This window comes from Tiliqua scincoides, chromosome 15, assembly GCF_035046505.1.
Source record: "Tiliqua scincoides isolate rTilSci1 chromosome 15, rTilSci1.hap2, whole genome shotgun sequence".
Lineage (NCBI taxonomy): Eukaryota > Metazoa > Chordata > Lepidosauria > Squamata > Scincidae > Tiliqua > Tiliqua scincoides.
Genome location: NC_089835.1, coordinates 170,001 through 186,032, shown reverse-complemented (window position 1 = coordinate 186,032; position 16,032 = coordinate 170,001). Strand labels below are relative to the sequence as shown.

General features: G+C 56.2%; 3 protein-coding genes across 5 annotated transcripts; 2 read left to right on the top strand and 1 right to left on the bottom strand.

Annotated features, from left to right (window-relative positions):
* The first annotated feature begins 14 nt into the window (after positions 1–14).
* FAU (FAU ubiquitin like and ribosomal protein S30 fusion) lies at positions 15–2,333 on the top strand. 2 transcript variants are annotated; one of them, XM_066610362.1, is made up of 5 exons: positions 15–97; positions 492–572; positions 696–840; positions 1,540–1,595; positions 2,169–2,333. In XM_066610362.1, exons 2-5 carry the CDS (start codon positions 498–500, stop codon positions 2,292–2,294), a joined length of 402 nt encoding a protein of 133 aa, XP_066466459.1. In that variant the 5' UTR covers positions 15–97; positions 492–497; the 3' UTR covers positions 2,295–2,333. The 2 variants fall into 2 exon arrangements, with proteins under 2 accessions (XP_066466459.1, XP_066466461.1); XM_066610364.1 differs by having other exon boundaries at positions 17–97; positions 487–572.
* A 543-nt stretch (positions 2,334–2,876) lies between these two features.
* Positions 2,877–5,605, top strand: ZNHIT2 (zinc finger HIT-type containing 2). Its single transcript, XM_066610370.1, has 2 exons — positions 2,877–2,943; positions 3,938–5,605. The coding sequence occupies exons 1-2, from the start codon at positions 2,877–2,879 to the stop codon at positions 5,359–5,361; spliced, it is 1,491 nt and encodes a 496-aa protein (XP_066466467.1). The 3' UTR covers positions 5,362–5,605.
* Positions 5,606–7,564: 1,959 nt separating this feature from the next.
* On the bottom strand, positions 7,565–15,070 carry TM7SF2 (transmembrane 7 superfamily member 2). 2 transcript variants are annotated; one of them, XM_066610233.1, is made up of 11 exons: positions 15,006–15,070; positions 13,984–14,108; positions 12,838–13,034; positions 11,881–11,935; positions 11,393–11,587; positions 10,863–10,966; positions 10,031–10,150; positions 9,659–9,827; positions 8,796–8,876; positions 8,581–8,703; positions 7,565–8,412 (listed from the first exon to the last, which is right to left on the bottom strand). In XM_066610233.1, exons 2-11 carry the CDS (start codon positions 14,036–14,038, stop codon positions 8,252–8,254), a joined length of 1,260 nt encoding a protein of 419 aa, XP_066466330.1. In that variant the 5' UTR covers positions 14,039–14,108; positions 15,006–15,070; the 3' UTR covers positions 7,565–8,251. The 2 variants fall into 2 exon arrangements, with proteins under 2 accessions (XP_066466330.1, XP_066466331.1); XM_066610234.1 differs by having other exon boundaries at positions 14,993–15,068.
* Between the last annotated feature and the right edge of the window lie 962 nt (positions 15,071–16,032).

The following is a 16,032-nucleotide window of genomic DNA, read 5'->3' as shown; positions in this document are numbered from 1 at the left end:
GCGGGCGATGACGTCAGAGGCCCTCGCGCGCCTGCGCAGCCGGAGCGCCGCCCCTTCCCCTCGCCCGTTCTTTCCGGCGTGCGCGAGACTACTGGAGGTGCGTGGCGGGCGAGCTCCGCGCTCCGGGCCCTTCCCGGGCGCCCGGGTCCTCCCCGCGGGCGGGGGCCGAGCGGGAGGAGGCTCCGGGGACGCGGCGGGAGGCGCGCTGCTCCCTCGGGGAAGAGGCTGTGGGAGGGCAGGAGGCCCCGCCGGCCGCCCCTCTCCCGCGGCGTCACCCGGCCCTGCAGGCACCCGCGGCGGCCCCTCCCTGCCCCGGAGCGAAGCCGGCCGCCTGGCTGTGCGCGCCCAGGGCCTTCGGGACCAGGCGCCTCTTCCGGAAGCAGAGCCCTCCCTCGCTGGGGGGCACAGCCGGCCTGCTGCGGCGGGGGGGACCCTCGTCCTCCCTGGCGCCAGGCCGGCCCCCCCCTGACGCCTTTCTCCCCGCAGCGCAGGCAGCCATGCAGCTCTTCCTCCGCGCTCAGGCTCTCCACGCCCTCGAGGTGTCCGGGCAGGAGACCGTCGCCCGCCTGAAGGTGAGGAAGCTTCAGAACCAGAGCAGCGCCACAGGGTCTGCCGAGACCTTTGCCGGTGGAAGCCGCTCCTGCTGGGCCTCCAGGCACCTCCCGCCTGACTCTTCCTGATCTCCTTCTCTCCAGGCCCACGTTGAGTCCCTGGAGGGCATCGCCCCCGAGGATCAGGTGCTTCTCCTGGGAGGGACTCCCCTGGACGACGATGCCGTCATCGGGCAGTGCGGGATCAGTGACCTCGCCACTCTGGAGGTGGTGGCCCGCGTGGTGGGCGGTGAGTGTGATGGCCCTGGAAGGTCAGGGTGGGGGTGCCAGCTGACAAGCCCCTTCAGGTTCTTCTATGCAAGGGAGATGTGAAGTGCTGCGGCTGAGTTCTGTGCAGTGACAGTTTTGGGGACCAGCCTATGTAAAAGGACACAGAGTGGGCTTGAGAACAAAATGTGTCCTTTCTCAGAGTGGGGGGGGCTCTGCTTCCAGGCATACGAAGAGGGTGGCCGAGGGGACCCCATCTCCAGGTGCCAGGCTGCAGGGGGTGTCTGAGAGTCTTCTCCAAGATGTTTAAACATTTTTTTTTTAAGAAGAAAGGTTATGTCTTTTAAACGTTCTGAATTGTTGGTATGTTTATATCAAGTTAGTTATACAAATATAAATATAATGTAAATAGATAGAAATTGATACATACATAAATATGCAAACTTACAAAGTTAGTGTATATATGTGTGCATGTACGTATATGTATGTATATATATTTATACGTGTGTATACACAAGCGCACGAAGTTCAGTAAAAGAAAATGTTCACTGACTGCACTTCTCTGCCTATAATTATTATTCATGTCATGACTATTATTGAAGATAATTTTGTCACGAGCCTTTTGGGCCGCAGATGACGTTGGTACACCCACTGCCTGCTTCATCTGCATTTTCAGTCGTATGCCAGTAATAGCTCCCCTCTTCTCATTTTCTCTCCCCAGGGAAGGTCCATGGCTCTTTGGCTCGTGCTGGCAAAGTGAGAGGCCAGACCCCCAAGGTAAGCTGTGGCAGGTGACAATGAGATTGTGCTGGGGGGAGAATGGACCTGCCATCTTTGATCCACAACTGAGAGGAGCCTTCATTCTTTCTTGCATGTAGAAAGCTCTTTTCTGCACTTTCTGAAGGAAAAGAGGCCCGGCTCCATTGCAGAGCTTAAGCTATTTCTGCCCAACAAAAAGCTGGATAGTTGGTGGAGCTGTAGGGGAGAGTTCTGGCTTGGCTTTCTGCTGCTGGGTAGAAGGAGCAGTGCAGGCGCTCAGACCCTTTCTCTCTCCCTTCTGCAGTCAACCAGATGCTGGTTCACAAGCTCCTTGGCAGTTGGGGCTGACCTGGCAGAACAGCGTCCTTCCTCTGCACCCCTTTAACTCCCCATCTTGAGGCTTTGGCTGAGGGGGGAGAAGTCAAGGAAATCCTTGCCTGTAAAATGGCTTAGGGAGCTGTGCCTTGGGGGTAGTGTTGGAAACAAGCATGGTGGAGGGGAAGGCTGTGAGGGAGGAGCGTTGTCAGAGTGTTTGCCCCCTGGCTTTAGGGGAATTGCTAGCTGACACCTGCTTTGCATTTGTTCTCCAAGGTTGCTAAGCAGGAGAAAAAGAAAAAGAAGACTGGCCGGGCCAAGAGGCGCATGCAGTACAACCGCCGCTTTGTCAACGTTGTCCCAGGATTTGGGAAGAAGAAGGGCCCAAATGCCAACTCCTAAGAAGCATTCAGTTATCTAATAAATCTGATATTTCCCTGAGCCTGCTCTCCTGGTGTTGTATCTTGGTGGGGGTAGGGGGGCTTCTCTTCTCTTCTACTTGACCACAGGCTGGGTAAAGAAATATTTTCTCTGGTCTGTTCTCCCAACACTCAAGTGGGTAAGTGCTGGGTATCACTGCGCTGTGTGCATGAGAGACTTTGGTGTCCTGTAGCATTGGCCCAAGGCAGACACAAGAGCCCTGTGGAATCGAACAGCTGCTCCCTCTCACTCTGCAGCCTGGAACTGGAAAAGGTGCAGAAGAGTGTGACCAAAATGATTCCTAGGCTGGAGTATCTCCCTTATGAGGAAAGGCTATTGCCTTTCGGGCTCCTCTTACTAGAAAAAGGCACCTTAAGGCAGCACATTTTTGAGATGTGCAAAATTGTGTAGGGGATGGATAGAGGAGTGTTCTTTTCCCTCGCACAACACCAGAACCTGGGGATGCCCACCAAAACTGAGTGTTGGGAAAATTAGAACCAGAGAAAATATTTCTTTATCCAGCCTGTAGTTAAGCTGTGGCACTCCTTGCCATAGGTTGTGGTGATGGCGCTGGTTGTAGAAGCCTTGAAAAGGGGATTGGACAGATTTCTGATGGAGACGTTCATGACAGGTAACAAGCCATGATGGTTTTAGTAGTAGGCTACCTCAGTGCCAGATGCAAGGGAGTGGCAACAGGCTGCAGGTCTCTTGTGGGCATGTGAGACGCAGGAAGCTGGACTAGATGGGCCTATGGCCTGATCCAGCGGGGCTGTTCTTATGTTCTTAACTACAATTCCCAGGAAGCCTTGCAGGTCCCTTGTTGTCTGGTCTGCTCCCTGGGGCATTTGGTGGGCCGCTGTGAGATACAGGAAGCTGGACTAGATGGGCCTGTGGCCTGATCCAGCGGGGCTGTTCTTATGTTCTTAACTACAATTCCCAGGAAGCCTTGCAGGTCCCTTGTTGTCTGGTCTGCTCCCTGGGGCATTTGGTGGGCCGCTGTGAGATACAGGAAGCTGGACTAGATGGGCCTTTGGCCTGATCCAGCAGGGCTGTTCTTGTGTCCAGTAGGGGCCAGCCAATGCTTCCTCCAACTATACAAAACAGAGTGAACTGCATCATCCATTGCTGCTCCTTTTCCCTTCCAGCAACTAGTATTTGGAGGGCTTAATATTGCCTCTTTCAACGGCCATCCTTGAGGTGGGGGCAGTTGAGAGTCCTTTCCAAAGCCCGACCTTCATATTGCTGCAGAATTACAAAGGGTGGGAAGCAAATGGTCAATTTAAATCTGCTTCCAGAAGGTCACCCTCAAGGGGGCTGCCCTCCCAAACAGCTGAGCCTGGTGGGAGCGGGCACTCCACCAACTGAAACAACTATGCCCAGTTTCCCATCCTGTTGGCTTGGGGAAGGTGGTGGAGCGAGTGGTGGCAGCCCAGCTCCAGGGCTCCTAGCTGAGAAGGACTGCCTGGGCCCCCTCCAGCCTGGCTGCAGGCCGGGTTTGCAACAGAGACAGAAGAACCGAGGAACAGGCCCGCTGGCTCCGGCCATCCAGTCCAGCTTCCTGGATCCCCAGATGCCCGGGGAGCAGGCCAGGCAGCAGAGACCTGCGTCCGCCTGCACCTGAGCAGCCATTTCGACGCCGGGAGAGGCACATGCAGGGACCTTCGCCCAGGGCCGGGCGTCTCTGCTGGAGCTCGGGGCAGCATCTTCGAGCGGGCGGGGTCCGGTGGCGCCTCTTCGGCAGCCTGTCCGACCCCAGCAACGGCGGGGTGCCGTCGCGAGGCAGCTGCGGCTCCGCGCCTGGGGGCTGGAGAGGGCCGCCTTGCCGCTGCCAGCCGGGGGCGGAGCGCCGGCCAGCCAGCCAGCCAGGGAGCCTCCGCGGCTGCTGCGCACGTGCTCGGAAGGGGCGCGGCGAGGCGCGGCGATGGCGGGCGCGGACGAGCCGCCCTGCGGGCTGTGCCTGGCCGAGCGGGCGCCCTACACCTGCCCGCGCTGCCGCCTGCGCTACTGCTCGGCCGCCTGCTACGCGCGGCACGGCGCCTGCGCCCGCGACTTCCAGCGCCGCCAGCTCCGCGAGCGGCTCCGCGGCCAGCGCGCCGACCCCGCCGCCGGCCGCCGCCTCGCCCAGGCCCTCCTGCGGCTGGAGGAGCCGCGCCCGGCCGGCGAGGCGGACCCGGAGCCCGAGCCCGAGGCGGAGGCGGAGGCCGAGGAGCTGTGGGCGCGCCTGAGCCCCGAGCAGCGGGCGGCCTTCCGGAGCCTGCTGCGCAGCGGGCGGGCCGCGGCCCTGCTGCCCCCCTGGCGGCCCTGGTGGGCGGGCGGCGGGGAGGCGCCGCTGGTGCAGGAGGCGGAGGGCCCCCCCTCGCAGCAGGGCCCCCCCGGCCGGGCGCCCCGCCTGCCCGGCGCCCTCCCGCCGCTGGCCGCCCTGCGCCGCGCGCCCGCCTCGCCCCTGGTGCGCTTCCAGCTGCCCAACGTGCTCTGCGCCTACGCCTACGCCTCCGCGCTCTACCTGGGCCGCGGCGGCTGCGCCGAGCTGCTGCCCGAGTTCTGCGGGACCCTCCTGGACGTCTCGGGCGCGCTGGGCGCCGGGCAGGTCTTCGGCTCCACCGCGGAGGCCCTGCAGGCCGCGCTGCAGGCGGCGGCGGCGCTGCGCTACCCGGAGTGCGTGCTGGGCGGCGCGGGGGTGCTGCTGGCCGCGGCCCAGATCCTGCGGGGGGCCTGCCCGGCCCGGCGGAAGGAGCACAGCCTGGCCGCCCTGGCGCACCTCTGCCGGCTGCTGGGCAGGGCGAAGAGGCGCGTCTCCGCCGAGGACCGGCCCAGGGTCTTCCGCGCCCAGAAGAAGTGCCGCTTCCTGCTGTCCTGGGCGAACGAGAACGAGGGCGCCCTGGCGGTCCTGGCCTTGGAGGCGCAGCGGGAGCACAGGACCCACCTGGCCGCCGCGCGGGAGGTGGGCGCCCTCACCCAGGAGTTCGAGAAGATGTGGGGGGCCAGCGTGCCGCCCCCCGCAAGGCCCCTGATCGAGGAGCTGGAGCAGAGGCCCCAGCCGGGGTGCTGACGCTGGCGGGACTGGCAGCTGGCCGGGACCGGACCGGACCCTCCCCCCCAAGGCCCCAGCGCAGTGCTGACACTGGCGGGCCTGGCTGCGGACCAGGCCGGACTGACTCTTGCAGAACAGATGCGGCTGGAGCTCCAAGATCTCGCAGACCACGGACCGGAGAGGAGATGTCCCGAGGGGTGGACTGGCTGTCTAACCCTCTCAGCACAGACATGGTGTTCTTGGAATAAAAAGCAGAAACGTTTGCTGGGCCCTTTCTCCTTTTTTCAGGCTTCCTTTCGTACCCTGATTAACCCCCTTCCCAGCATATGGTGCTTCTTTGAGTGTACAAAGCTCTTTATGTAGTCTTCAGATGCTGCCCTTACAACAACCCTGTGAGGCATGTATTGTCCCCACGTTGCAGATGGGCTGAGGCTGTGAGGAGAGCTGGCTTTCCTGAGGCCTGCTGGTGAGTAAATGGAAGAAGCCAGATTTGCATTGGGAGCAAACCTCACTGGACCCAGTGAGACTTGCTTCTGAGTAAACCACCCTCAAGGTTGCAGGTAGCTGCTGCATTACACCAGCTCTTAAAGTATGTTCAAAGGAGTGCTCCAGCAGTCGGGAGAAAACAAAATACACGGAGCCATGGGGATGTGGCACCCACTCTTATTTTTAAAATGACAGCTCTCTGCCCCAAGGAGCTTGCAATCAAATGCCCGGCAGTGGAGAAAGAACTGAATCACACTGCAAGTCCATGTAATCCAGCAGACCTGTTTCCAACAGGAGCTGGCTGGATGCAGAAGCAAAGATACTGTAGCCTGAAAGCAAGACTGGTTTTTATTTATTTACACTTTTAATCTAGCTCTTCTTCCAAGGAGCTCAGAGTGGTGTACATGGTTCATCCCCTCCTTTTGTCCTCACAACAACCCTGTGAGCTGCATTAGGCAGAGAGTTAGTGACTAGTCTGGTGTCACCCAGGATGTTTCATGGCTGAGTGGGGATTTCTCAAAGTCCAACTCCCAAACCACTACCATCCTGGCTCTTTTACATTACATGCCTCACTTATCAGACCTGTATACTTATCAGAAAGCCATGATTGGCTGCAGCTCTGTGCCAGGAGTACACTGTGTTGAAAGCCAACTTTGTCATCACGCCATGTGTGGAAGGCCTCCAAGCAGGTGTGTACCAAATCACACCCACCAAACTCAAAATCCTTCTCAGATCACTGGTCCTCTAGAAATTCCTGCTTCTTCCCAGGTACAACAACCAGTTAGGATTTCACACTAAGGAATTTGTGGTGAGCAGAAAAAAGAATCCAGGTAGTTCTTATGGCAGAACTAGTCCCAGTGCAGTTTCATAATCTGAAATTAGAATGTTAAGATGCAAACAAGTTCCTTGGTAGTGGAGAGAGCTGGCTGGAAACTTTGCAGACTTTAAATAGTAACCCAGTAGAGCAGGGGTCTCTAAACTTTTTGGCCGAAGGGCCACAGCAAATATCTGGCATAGTTTCAAGGGCCGGAAAAAAAATTAAATATAAAATTTAAATACATTAGAGATGGAACTTGAATGAATGGCCAGGATTTCTCTAAGAACCAACACAACCCAAAAAATAAAGCACACACTTAAATGGGCCCCCATTCCCCCACCTCACAAGCACAACTCTGGTTGTGTTTGGTCTACTGGGCAAGAGGCTCTCAGGATCAGAGGCTGGTCGCAGGCTGGATAGAGGCTCTCCGCGGGCCACATCTGGCCCCCAGGCCTGGGTTTGGAGACCCCTGCAGTAGAGGTTTAGCAAGTTATTTATTAACATTTTAAATTAGTTCCCTCTTTCCCCCTCCAAAATCCCTAAGCAAATAATTCCTCTAATGCTCAAGCCAGTCAGTCCCTATTTGGAAAGCTAATCCAGTTTCACCAGCCTCGTGTGTGTTAAGAGTATGTTTCAGCTCAATCAATTGTTCTGGCCTCAGCAAAAACAGTATGCTAAGGTTTGCTGCCTGGCAGTTCTGCTCCTTGATGGTTTGAGGGGCACACCCAGAGTGTACACAGTCCCTGTGGATGAGCCTCTGCAACAGGTGGATAATATTTTGCATACGTGTGAATTCCCCTTCCAAAGCTGGGTTCAGCTCTTGCTAAGTAGAGGAAAACTGTAAATCACTCTGAAAATGATCTCCACCTGGATTGTTCCAGAAAACGCACTGGAGAAGCTCAGTATTTGTGTGTCAAAACTTTAATTCTGTTCATGCTATCAAAATTAACACTCACAAGTACCCAGAATCCAAACTCCAGCCATCAACAGAAACACTCAGATGAGAACTCCTGGCATCTCTTTGGAAAAGCCTTTGTCACGACAATCAGCACATTTGCAAAGCTTGAGTTGGATTTCTCTCCCCTTCCAATTCAATTTTGTTCTGATTTAGTCTCTTGGTTCCCAGTATGTATTTTGTTAATTCCTTCTAAACAGGACTCAGACTTTTTCATGGCTCAGTGGACATACAGCCCAATCCTATCCAATTTTCCAGTACAGGAGCAGTCAAGCCAATGGGGTGTGTGCTGTATCTTGTGGTGGCTGGGCAGTCATGGAGACCTCCTCAAGGTAAGATTTTTTTTTTTTTTTTGCTTTATCTTGGGCTGTACTGCGGCTGTACTGGTGCTGGAAAGTTAGGATTGGGCCCACAGGCTGCCGAAACTGAGCTTCTCAAGGATTTTGGCTCTGGTTTTTTAATTAAAGGCATTAAAGGCAGGTTTCTAGTCCTTAGGCCTACAAAGCTTGCAGACTGATGCTTGATGGAAGCCAGGGAAAGGGTGCACTTCCAGCTGTCCTGAGGCAGCCCTTCTGTCTTCAGCCCAGCTCCTTGCTCCTCTTGGAGCCAAGACGTTGCTCATGCCAGCAGTGGGCTGGCCAAGCCATGACTCAGTAGAGGTACGGAAAGATCCGATAAGGGACACGGCGACAATATTCTTGCCAGGCCAGGCCGTACTTCTTCAGGCACTGACGCTCGTCCCTGGCCTCCCGGTGAATCAGGAGCCCAGTGAAATAGAGGATATAGAAATAAGGCAGGATGTGGGCCAGGCCTGAAAAAGGAAGAAAACTGGAGAACTCAGTGGCAGAGCACTTGGGGGGGGGGCTTCCAGCAGCGATCAGCCACAGCCTCTGCCACTATTTCTCCTCCACTCCTCCCTGGAGCCAAATACAAGAGGAAGAGGAAAGCAGCGGCCTAGAAATGTAGCATTCCCACTTACCACAGGGCAGGGACCATGCTAAAGCCATGATAAGGTCCCCCAAGTAGTTGGGGTGTCGTACGAACCCCCACCAGCCGGATACCAGGAGACGTCGCCCAGTGGCTGTGGGGATGGTCTGGAGGCCTGAAAGGGATAAGGGAAGAATAATCCACTCTTAGCCATGATTAAAGTGTGACTGAAGATAACAGGAAGAAAGTTTTGTTAGAGTTACGAACCAGCTACTTTGGGGTCAGCAGGATTGCGGCGGAAAGTGTTTTTCTGGGAGTTAGCACCACGAAAGATGAAGTAACCCAGACCTGTGAGTTGGAGAAGAGGGACAAAGGTATGATGACTTGGACGTTTAGCATAATTTAGCATAATAGAGGTAATACGGTTGTAGTGATGTATGGGTGATGGGCCCTTTCAAATTTGGATTTTAAACTGTTTATGATATTAATTTTCTTACTTCTTATGTTATAATTGTGCTGATTTTATTTTGGGCTGGTCTGTGACCATAATAATAAGTCAATCAATGATGATTTGGCAGAATGAGCTCTGATGTAAATATTCTCTGACCTGACCCGACGATGAAAATGTACTTCTATTTAAATAATGGGCATGAGGGTAATTTCATAACAGTAATTTTGATATGCACTGGAGTATTTTCCTTTTCCTTTCACCAGTGTATGCACCGACACGGATTTTCTGTGCCCAGTTCATACAGGTTCCACTCTGTCCCTCCCAAATTTCAGGGGAAAGAATAATTTCTGCCAGTCATAAGGAAAGGAAGTAGGGCATCTGAAGCCTATAAAGTCAGGCTGTGTAGCTTCTATGTGGAAGGAAAGCTGGAATATAGCCTTGTCTCATTTTTAAGTTTCTAGTCCTCATGGTTACTGCAGATTGTAAAGGGCTTTTTATCCCAGTCTGTTCTGAACAATAGAGGTGAAGGCACTAAGACAGGAAGTGTGTTGATGACATCCTGTTGACGGCTGCCGCTGGCTACATTTCTAATCAGAGATGCAAATGCTGTGTGGGGAGAGAAGTGTATTCTGTGCATGATAAAAGGACCCTGTTTATTCTGCTTTGCTGCCCAACTCACCATTCAGGATGATGATGCCGGCCGTGATGGGGAGGGAAAGCTTCTGCGGATGGGTCACCAGGAAGTGGGCCTGGAGGCTGTACAGGAAGGGCACCCAAGCCAGGTCCCCAAAAGCCAGCATGAAGCCAAAGCCATCGTGGACGATGTCCATCGTGGTGAGGATGGCCTCCTGGAGAACGAAATGTGAGTGGCAGTGGTGTGAGAAGCATGTGTGGCACTGAGGACAGGTTTCGTGCCCCAAGGAGCTTACAGTCAGAAGTGCAACACAGCGGTGACACTTAAGGACACAGAGGGAGGGATCTGGCAGGCCACAGATACGTGGTCCTTTCTTTCACACACACAGCAGGTCCTGCACCTCACTCACCAGCCTACCTCATGCCACAAGGCATCCACCACGTAGAGGAGCTGAAAGGCGTTGACAAGGATCATGGCCAAGGAAGGGCTGCCCCTCAGCTCCGTCTCTTTCACCAACATGGCCGTGTTGATCAGGGCCTGGGAGACAATGCAAAAGGGATGGACATCAGCTGTGGGACGTGGGCAGCTCCCTGCCCTGCCCTCTCTCCATTCCTTTTCTTCTCCCCTTTCCCCACCACCAGCAGGTTCCTTCTCACCCACACACCCTTTACAAGCAGCCCAACTGTGACCCCTACAGGAGAACACATTTTGGTGCACTACAAGGACACTCGTTTAATAAAGATGTCACTGAGGGGGCCCTGTTTGCTGCTAGGGGTCTTACTGTTGGGTTTTAAACCCAACTTTAAATACATGTCAAAACTAAATGAGGTGCATAACAGATCCACAGCTCCCTTCTTGATCTGAGCTTCCTACCTGGAGGAACACGTCTCACTGGGGCCACTAGGAGAGAAGGTCCCCTTATTTCCCTGCTTCTGCAGCCTTTCCTAGAGCTCTCTCTCTCTCTCCCCCGTAGCTCCAGCAGGCCTGCTGCCTGGCTCTCTTGGGACCAAACTTCAGCCAGCTTTCTGGTGATGCCTCCATCTCACCTTCAGCCCAGTTCAAGATTACCACCCAGGCATCTCTCTGCCATTCTGCCCGACCCCCCCAGAGCCCCGCTTCTGCAGGGAGGCACAGGCCTCCTCGATGATGCACCACTGATACAAGCCAGATGCGTTAAAAATGAACCTGACTTATCCACAGGCCTGCCCCTCATTTCTTTCTTGCTCTCTGCCTGCGCAGCGAGGCCTACCCATCCGAGCAGCCCTGGGCGCAACTCGCAGAAGAACTTCAGGTCAAAGGTTCCAATGCGTGGATTCAGCTCACGGCCCATGAAAAAGTCATAAATGGGGTTTCCTGTGGGGGGGAGGGAGAGGCGGGGAAAAGGAACGGTCAGAAGTATTTCAGGGTTATTACGATGCAGTTTTGTCCCTGTGGGGAGACAAAATGGTGGTGCCGAGTGGGGTCCTCATTTTCCACCTGTGTCTGGGAGGCAGAGAGATTAACCCTGAGGCCAACCAAAGTGACTTCCAGTGGGGAAGTGACTTCCAGAAGAAAGCTCTGGTCTCCCACTCTTGGCTCTTCCACCTGTCCTGTTCTGCTCTGCCCCCCCCCCAACATCCTTTTCAAATCAAGGGAGCAGAAGGAGAGGCAGGTGGATGTCGGCCTCACGCCGCCATGCCCAAAGGACTCGTCAGGCAGCCTTCCCTGCACGCCTCCTTGGCTGCCCTCACGATCTCTCCTGGCCTCCAGGATGTGTTGGGGCCTGTTCCAGCATCTCACCCGAGTTCCCGCCTAGAGCCAGCTTTGATTCCGGGGCGAGCAAAGCCTTCAGGTAGAGGAGGACACTCAGGCCGAAGGCGACGAGGAAGGCCGAGAAGGCCAGCTGCAGGAAGTGGTCGTACATGTAGCTGAGGCGCAGCCCTGCGGCCAGACCGGCTCCCACCGCCAGCGCCGTGAGCCACATGGCGTGGAACCCTGCCAAAGGTAAAGGGAGACAGAAAAGGGTTGCCAGGGCCATCTCCAGTCATTGTGGCTTCCGAGGCGGCATGCTGAACACCTTCCCAGCCACCCCCTCTACCGTTCCTCCTTTCCCCATTTCTTGTATTTGAAAAAGAAGAGGAGGACAGAACAGACGCAGCAGTGTAGAGAGAGTGGTGGGCCAGAGTCCCCGACACTCTAGCCCACCACACTCCTCTCCACCACACTTTCTTCCGCTCCTCCCGTTTGTCCCCTCTTTCTTTTTGAAGGACCCCTCCAGAGGCACCTACCGTTTATACGGTACTGGAGACGGCTCTTGTCTCGAAGGGGGATCCCTTCCATGAGCTGTGGGGAGAAACAAGACGCATGAAGTGGGGAGGCAAGGAGTTCTGTTAACACACCAGGAGGGACTGAGATCTAGTTTGTGGGGTGGGAAGGGCATGAAACAAATTTCCAGATTGAGGGGAGGCTCTCACCACACACCCCTCTGCTCCTCCTCTCCTTCCACTTCATCTGGAAGGAAAGAAAGGACAAGGCAACATAGTGGCAGCACAAAGGGATCAACCACCACCAGGCAGGAAGAGAAGAGGAATCGCAGTCACCCACCCCACTCGCCAGCAAGGACTCTTGAACGTGGGTCCCATGTCCTTGGTTGGGAAGTGGGTCCTAACTCTTGATCAGCTGAAGTGAGGCGAGAAAAGTGGTTCTTCAAAAGCTTCTTAAAGGCTGGGACAGAGGGAGCACCATAAACCCCCCCCCCAACAGAAGGGTGTTCCACAGCCCTGGAGCCACCACAGAAGAGACTCTGTCCTGCGCATCCCAGCTGTTTGGCCTTAGCCAGCAGCTGCACGAGGAGCAGAGTGAATGAGAGGGCAGAATCCTGTCCTTGAGATGCCCAGGTCCCAAGACTCACTGGGCATCACCCAAGTGCACACTGCCTCCCTCCTTTGCCAGTTCACCTTGGCATGCTCCAAGCTGCCACTGGGAATGGCCCAGTCTCATTGGCCAGGGAAGTACTGGGTTAGTCACCCTTTGCCTGCCCCACCACACAGGGTTGTTGCTCTGAGTCCCTTGAAGAAAAGGTGAGCCTGCAGGCGGAACAAAACCAAGCAAGAAGCCCAGTACGAAGCCAGTCCTTTTTCTCCCCATTTAACGGAAGGGGAAAACCGAGGCCAGATTACAGTGTGCAGCCCAAGGCCACATCATGAAGTTCATGGCCCTCAAGAGACCTGGCTGGATTTGTTTACCTTCCCTGTTGGCAGCATATACAGCACAGCCTGCAGTCCCATCCAGCCCAGCACCAGCGCAAGGTCCTGGGGGTTCCATAGAGAATGCAGTGTGGGGAGGGGAAGAGGGAGGCTGAGGAGGCTGGCCTGCTCTGTCCTGCACACCAGCAGCAGGTAGAAGACAGTGGTGGGCAGCAGGATGAGAAGGAGCAGGGCCCCTGCAGAGAAAAAGGATACGGGGTTAGAAAGAGGGAAGGGACTTGGCCAAAGCAGACCCCACTGTCTGGCTGTGCAGGACCCTCAACCCCTCCGTTGCCCTGGCCGGGGCAGGACACACAGAGCTTCTGTGTCTGGTATTTTTTCTGGTGTGGACCCTGCTGTTGAATTTCAATCTGCAGCCAGCATCCTTTAATAACTACAATTCCCAAGATGCTCTGGGGGGATTCCTACTCGCTCAGCTGTTCCAAAACCAGCATATGCTTTACTTCTTCTCTGGAGCAATCTCCATTCTTCTGACCAAGCCAAAAAAATTAGTGTGACCTTCCGGCTGGGACTCCTTAAAGGTTAATAATTTTGTTCCGTGTCAGGATTGTGCCTGAACAAGCCACTCATTTCATGTGGCCAGTTTTCTTTTTCTTTTTATTACAGTTTGTTAACATTCCAGTTTGGTTTATTTCTTTATTTTTCACCTTTTTATCCTGCCCTTCCTCCAAGGAGTTCAGGGTGGCTTACATGGTTCCTCCCTTCCTTTTGTCCTCACAACAACCCTGTGAGGTAGACAAGGCTGAAAGAGAGTGACTGGCCCCAGGTCACCCAGGAAGCTTCGTGACTGAGCAGGGATTTGAAGCTGGATCTTCCAGGTCTAAATCCAACTCCTGAACCATCACATCATCCTCTGTATTATCTTTATGTTTATGTTATAAATTCTGTTTTGTTCAACCAAATTTAGACATTAGCCCCCCAAAACCAAGCCACTGAGTTGCATTCCCTGATCCTGGGATGCCAACGTTTCCAGCAGCCCCTGCTCCTGCTCCTTTCACAGCAGCTGCATGTGCTGTTAAGATCAGCACAGGATGCCACTCATCTCCAGCCCACAGGAGGCTTCACTGCTGGTTTCTGCACACGTACAAGGCACTCCAGGGGGCACCCCCCAGTCCCCCAGCTCACCTAGAGGCCCCCCGAATTCCAGTTCTTTTGTGCGGGGCACCTTGTGTCTCTCCATTGTCCTCTCCTGCAGGCACCAGATCAGAGAGCTTCCCTAGAGAGCGCCTCCTGTCTGTCAGGGCCTCCACCTGTTTAAAAGATGTCATGTGAACAAAATTACATTGCGTTCCCAGCCACAGAATAGGAGGGGGTGGGAATCAGTTCAGCTCCAGTGCTGTTTCCCTTCCAAGTAAACTCCCAGGGCGCAGTCCTGACCTGCTTTCCAGCCGCAACGCAGCCCCAGTGTCAGGGAACAACCTGCCCTTACCTGGCCTGCTGCCTCCACAGTGCAGGTGCAGCACAAGCCCCACTGGCACAGCTGGAAAGCAGGTCAGGACTGCACAACTAATGAGCCACTGATATGCCTGATCCACCCTCTCAGGCAGGCACAGTTCAAGTGCCCATTAACTGCGGCCAACCTAATGGAACAGATATGAAATGCAGAGGGGGGGAGAGTCTCGGGTGTCTCTGCTTTCTTCGGAACCCGAATCGCCAGGGGAGCATGTGCAGAGCACCACCTCCCCTGGAGCCAAGCAGCCCCCTCCACACCTGGGACGAAGAGCTGGCGGCCTGGCTGCAAGAACAGAGGCACAGCCCTGCCCCTTTCTTTGTGAAAAGTGAACCCCTGGAAGAGAGTGCCCCTGTGCGCGTGCAGAGTGCCTCTCCAGTCCAGAGTTCCAGGGAGAAGAAGGTCTGGGAGAGGTCGGAGACTCCGGGGGCATCCCGGGCAGCCTCACTGCTTAGAAGCAATTCCCTCTGGAGTCCAAGGAGCTTCCTCCCAGGAGGCCAGCGGGCGAGGGCCGGCCGAGCGTGCCTCTGGGCGTGTGCAGAGCGCTTCTTCCTCTCCCGGGCGCGGGTGGAGGCGCCTGGCCGCCCCTCCTGGGGAGACGTGCGCGGCGCTGCTCCCGGCGCGGGGTCGGTCTCCGGAGGGGAGGGCCTGCGGCGCCCCCAGCCCGGCCGCCCGGCCGCTCACCTGCGCGGCTCACCTGCCCCGGCGCGCGTCCCCCGCGGTCCAGTCCGCCGCAGCCTCGGCCCATCCCGGCCCACCCGGCGCGGCCAATCGCGGGGCGGTGGCGTCACGGGCAGCGACCAATCAGGGCGCGGGGAGGCCGGCCGGCCGGCGCTCCGGCCCGAGCAGGGCGGCAGCCTCTGAGCGCGTGCAGAGCGCGGCGCCAGGCGGCTCCGTCCCGGCTCTGCGAGGCGAGTGCGCGCCCGGCCGCTTCTCTCCTGCCCCCGCAGGCAGCCCGGCCACGCGCGCCGGAGGCCTCCGGGATGCTGCGCTGCGCGGAAGGACAGAGCGGGCGGAGACGCGGAGGCAGACGAAGACGGTTCTTTACTCCGCGGGTGGCTGGTCTGTGGAACTCCTTGCCACGGGGCGTGGTGAGGGCATCTGGCCTGGACGCCTTTAAGAGGGGAAGTTTCTGGAGGAAAATCCATCACGGGTCCCAAGCCATGGTGTGCATGTGCAAGCTCCTGATTTGAGAAATGGGCCATGCCAGATGCAGGGGAGGGCACCAGGATGCAGGTCTCTTGTTGTCTGGTGTGCTCCCAAATGTGGGGCATTTGGTGGGGCTGCTGTGAGATACAAGAAGCTGGACGAGACGGGCCTTGGGCCTGATCCAGCAGGGCTCTTAGGTTCTCATATTCTCTGCCCCAAGTAGGAGACTGCGGTGGGGCCCAAGCCCCCAATGCTGGGGAGGACGGACAGACAAGGAGGGCGGCGCCTCGCAGCAGACCGCACACCCAGCCGCCACTCCCCACACAGCTGGCTTCTGCAGTTGGTCTCGATTGCCTTGCCCCCCCCCCCCCGCAGCACATTCCTCCTCAGCACCTCTATTCATTCCTCTGGCTTACTGCCTTCCTCAGAACCTGAAGTTCAAGATGCTGTTCAGCCTCCGCCTCTCATTCTCAAAACAAACCCCCAGTTGCAGGTTTCTAGTCCTCATGGCGGAAAACACCGCGTTTGATCACACCCCAGGGGATTCGTATCATGCCCTGCCCAGGCCATGAGCC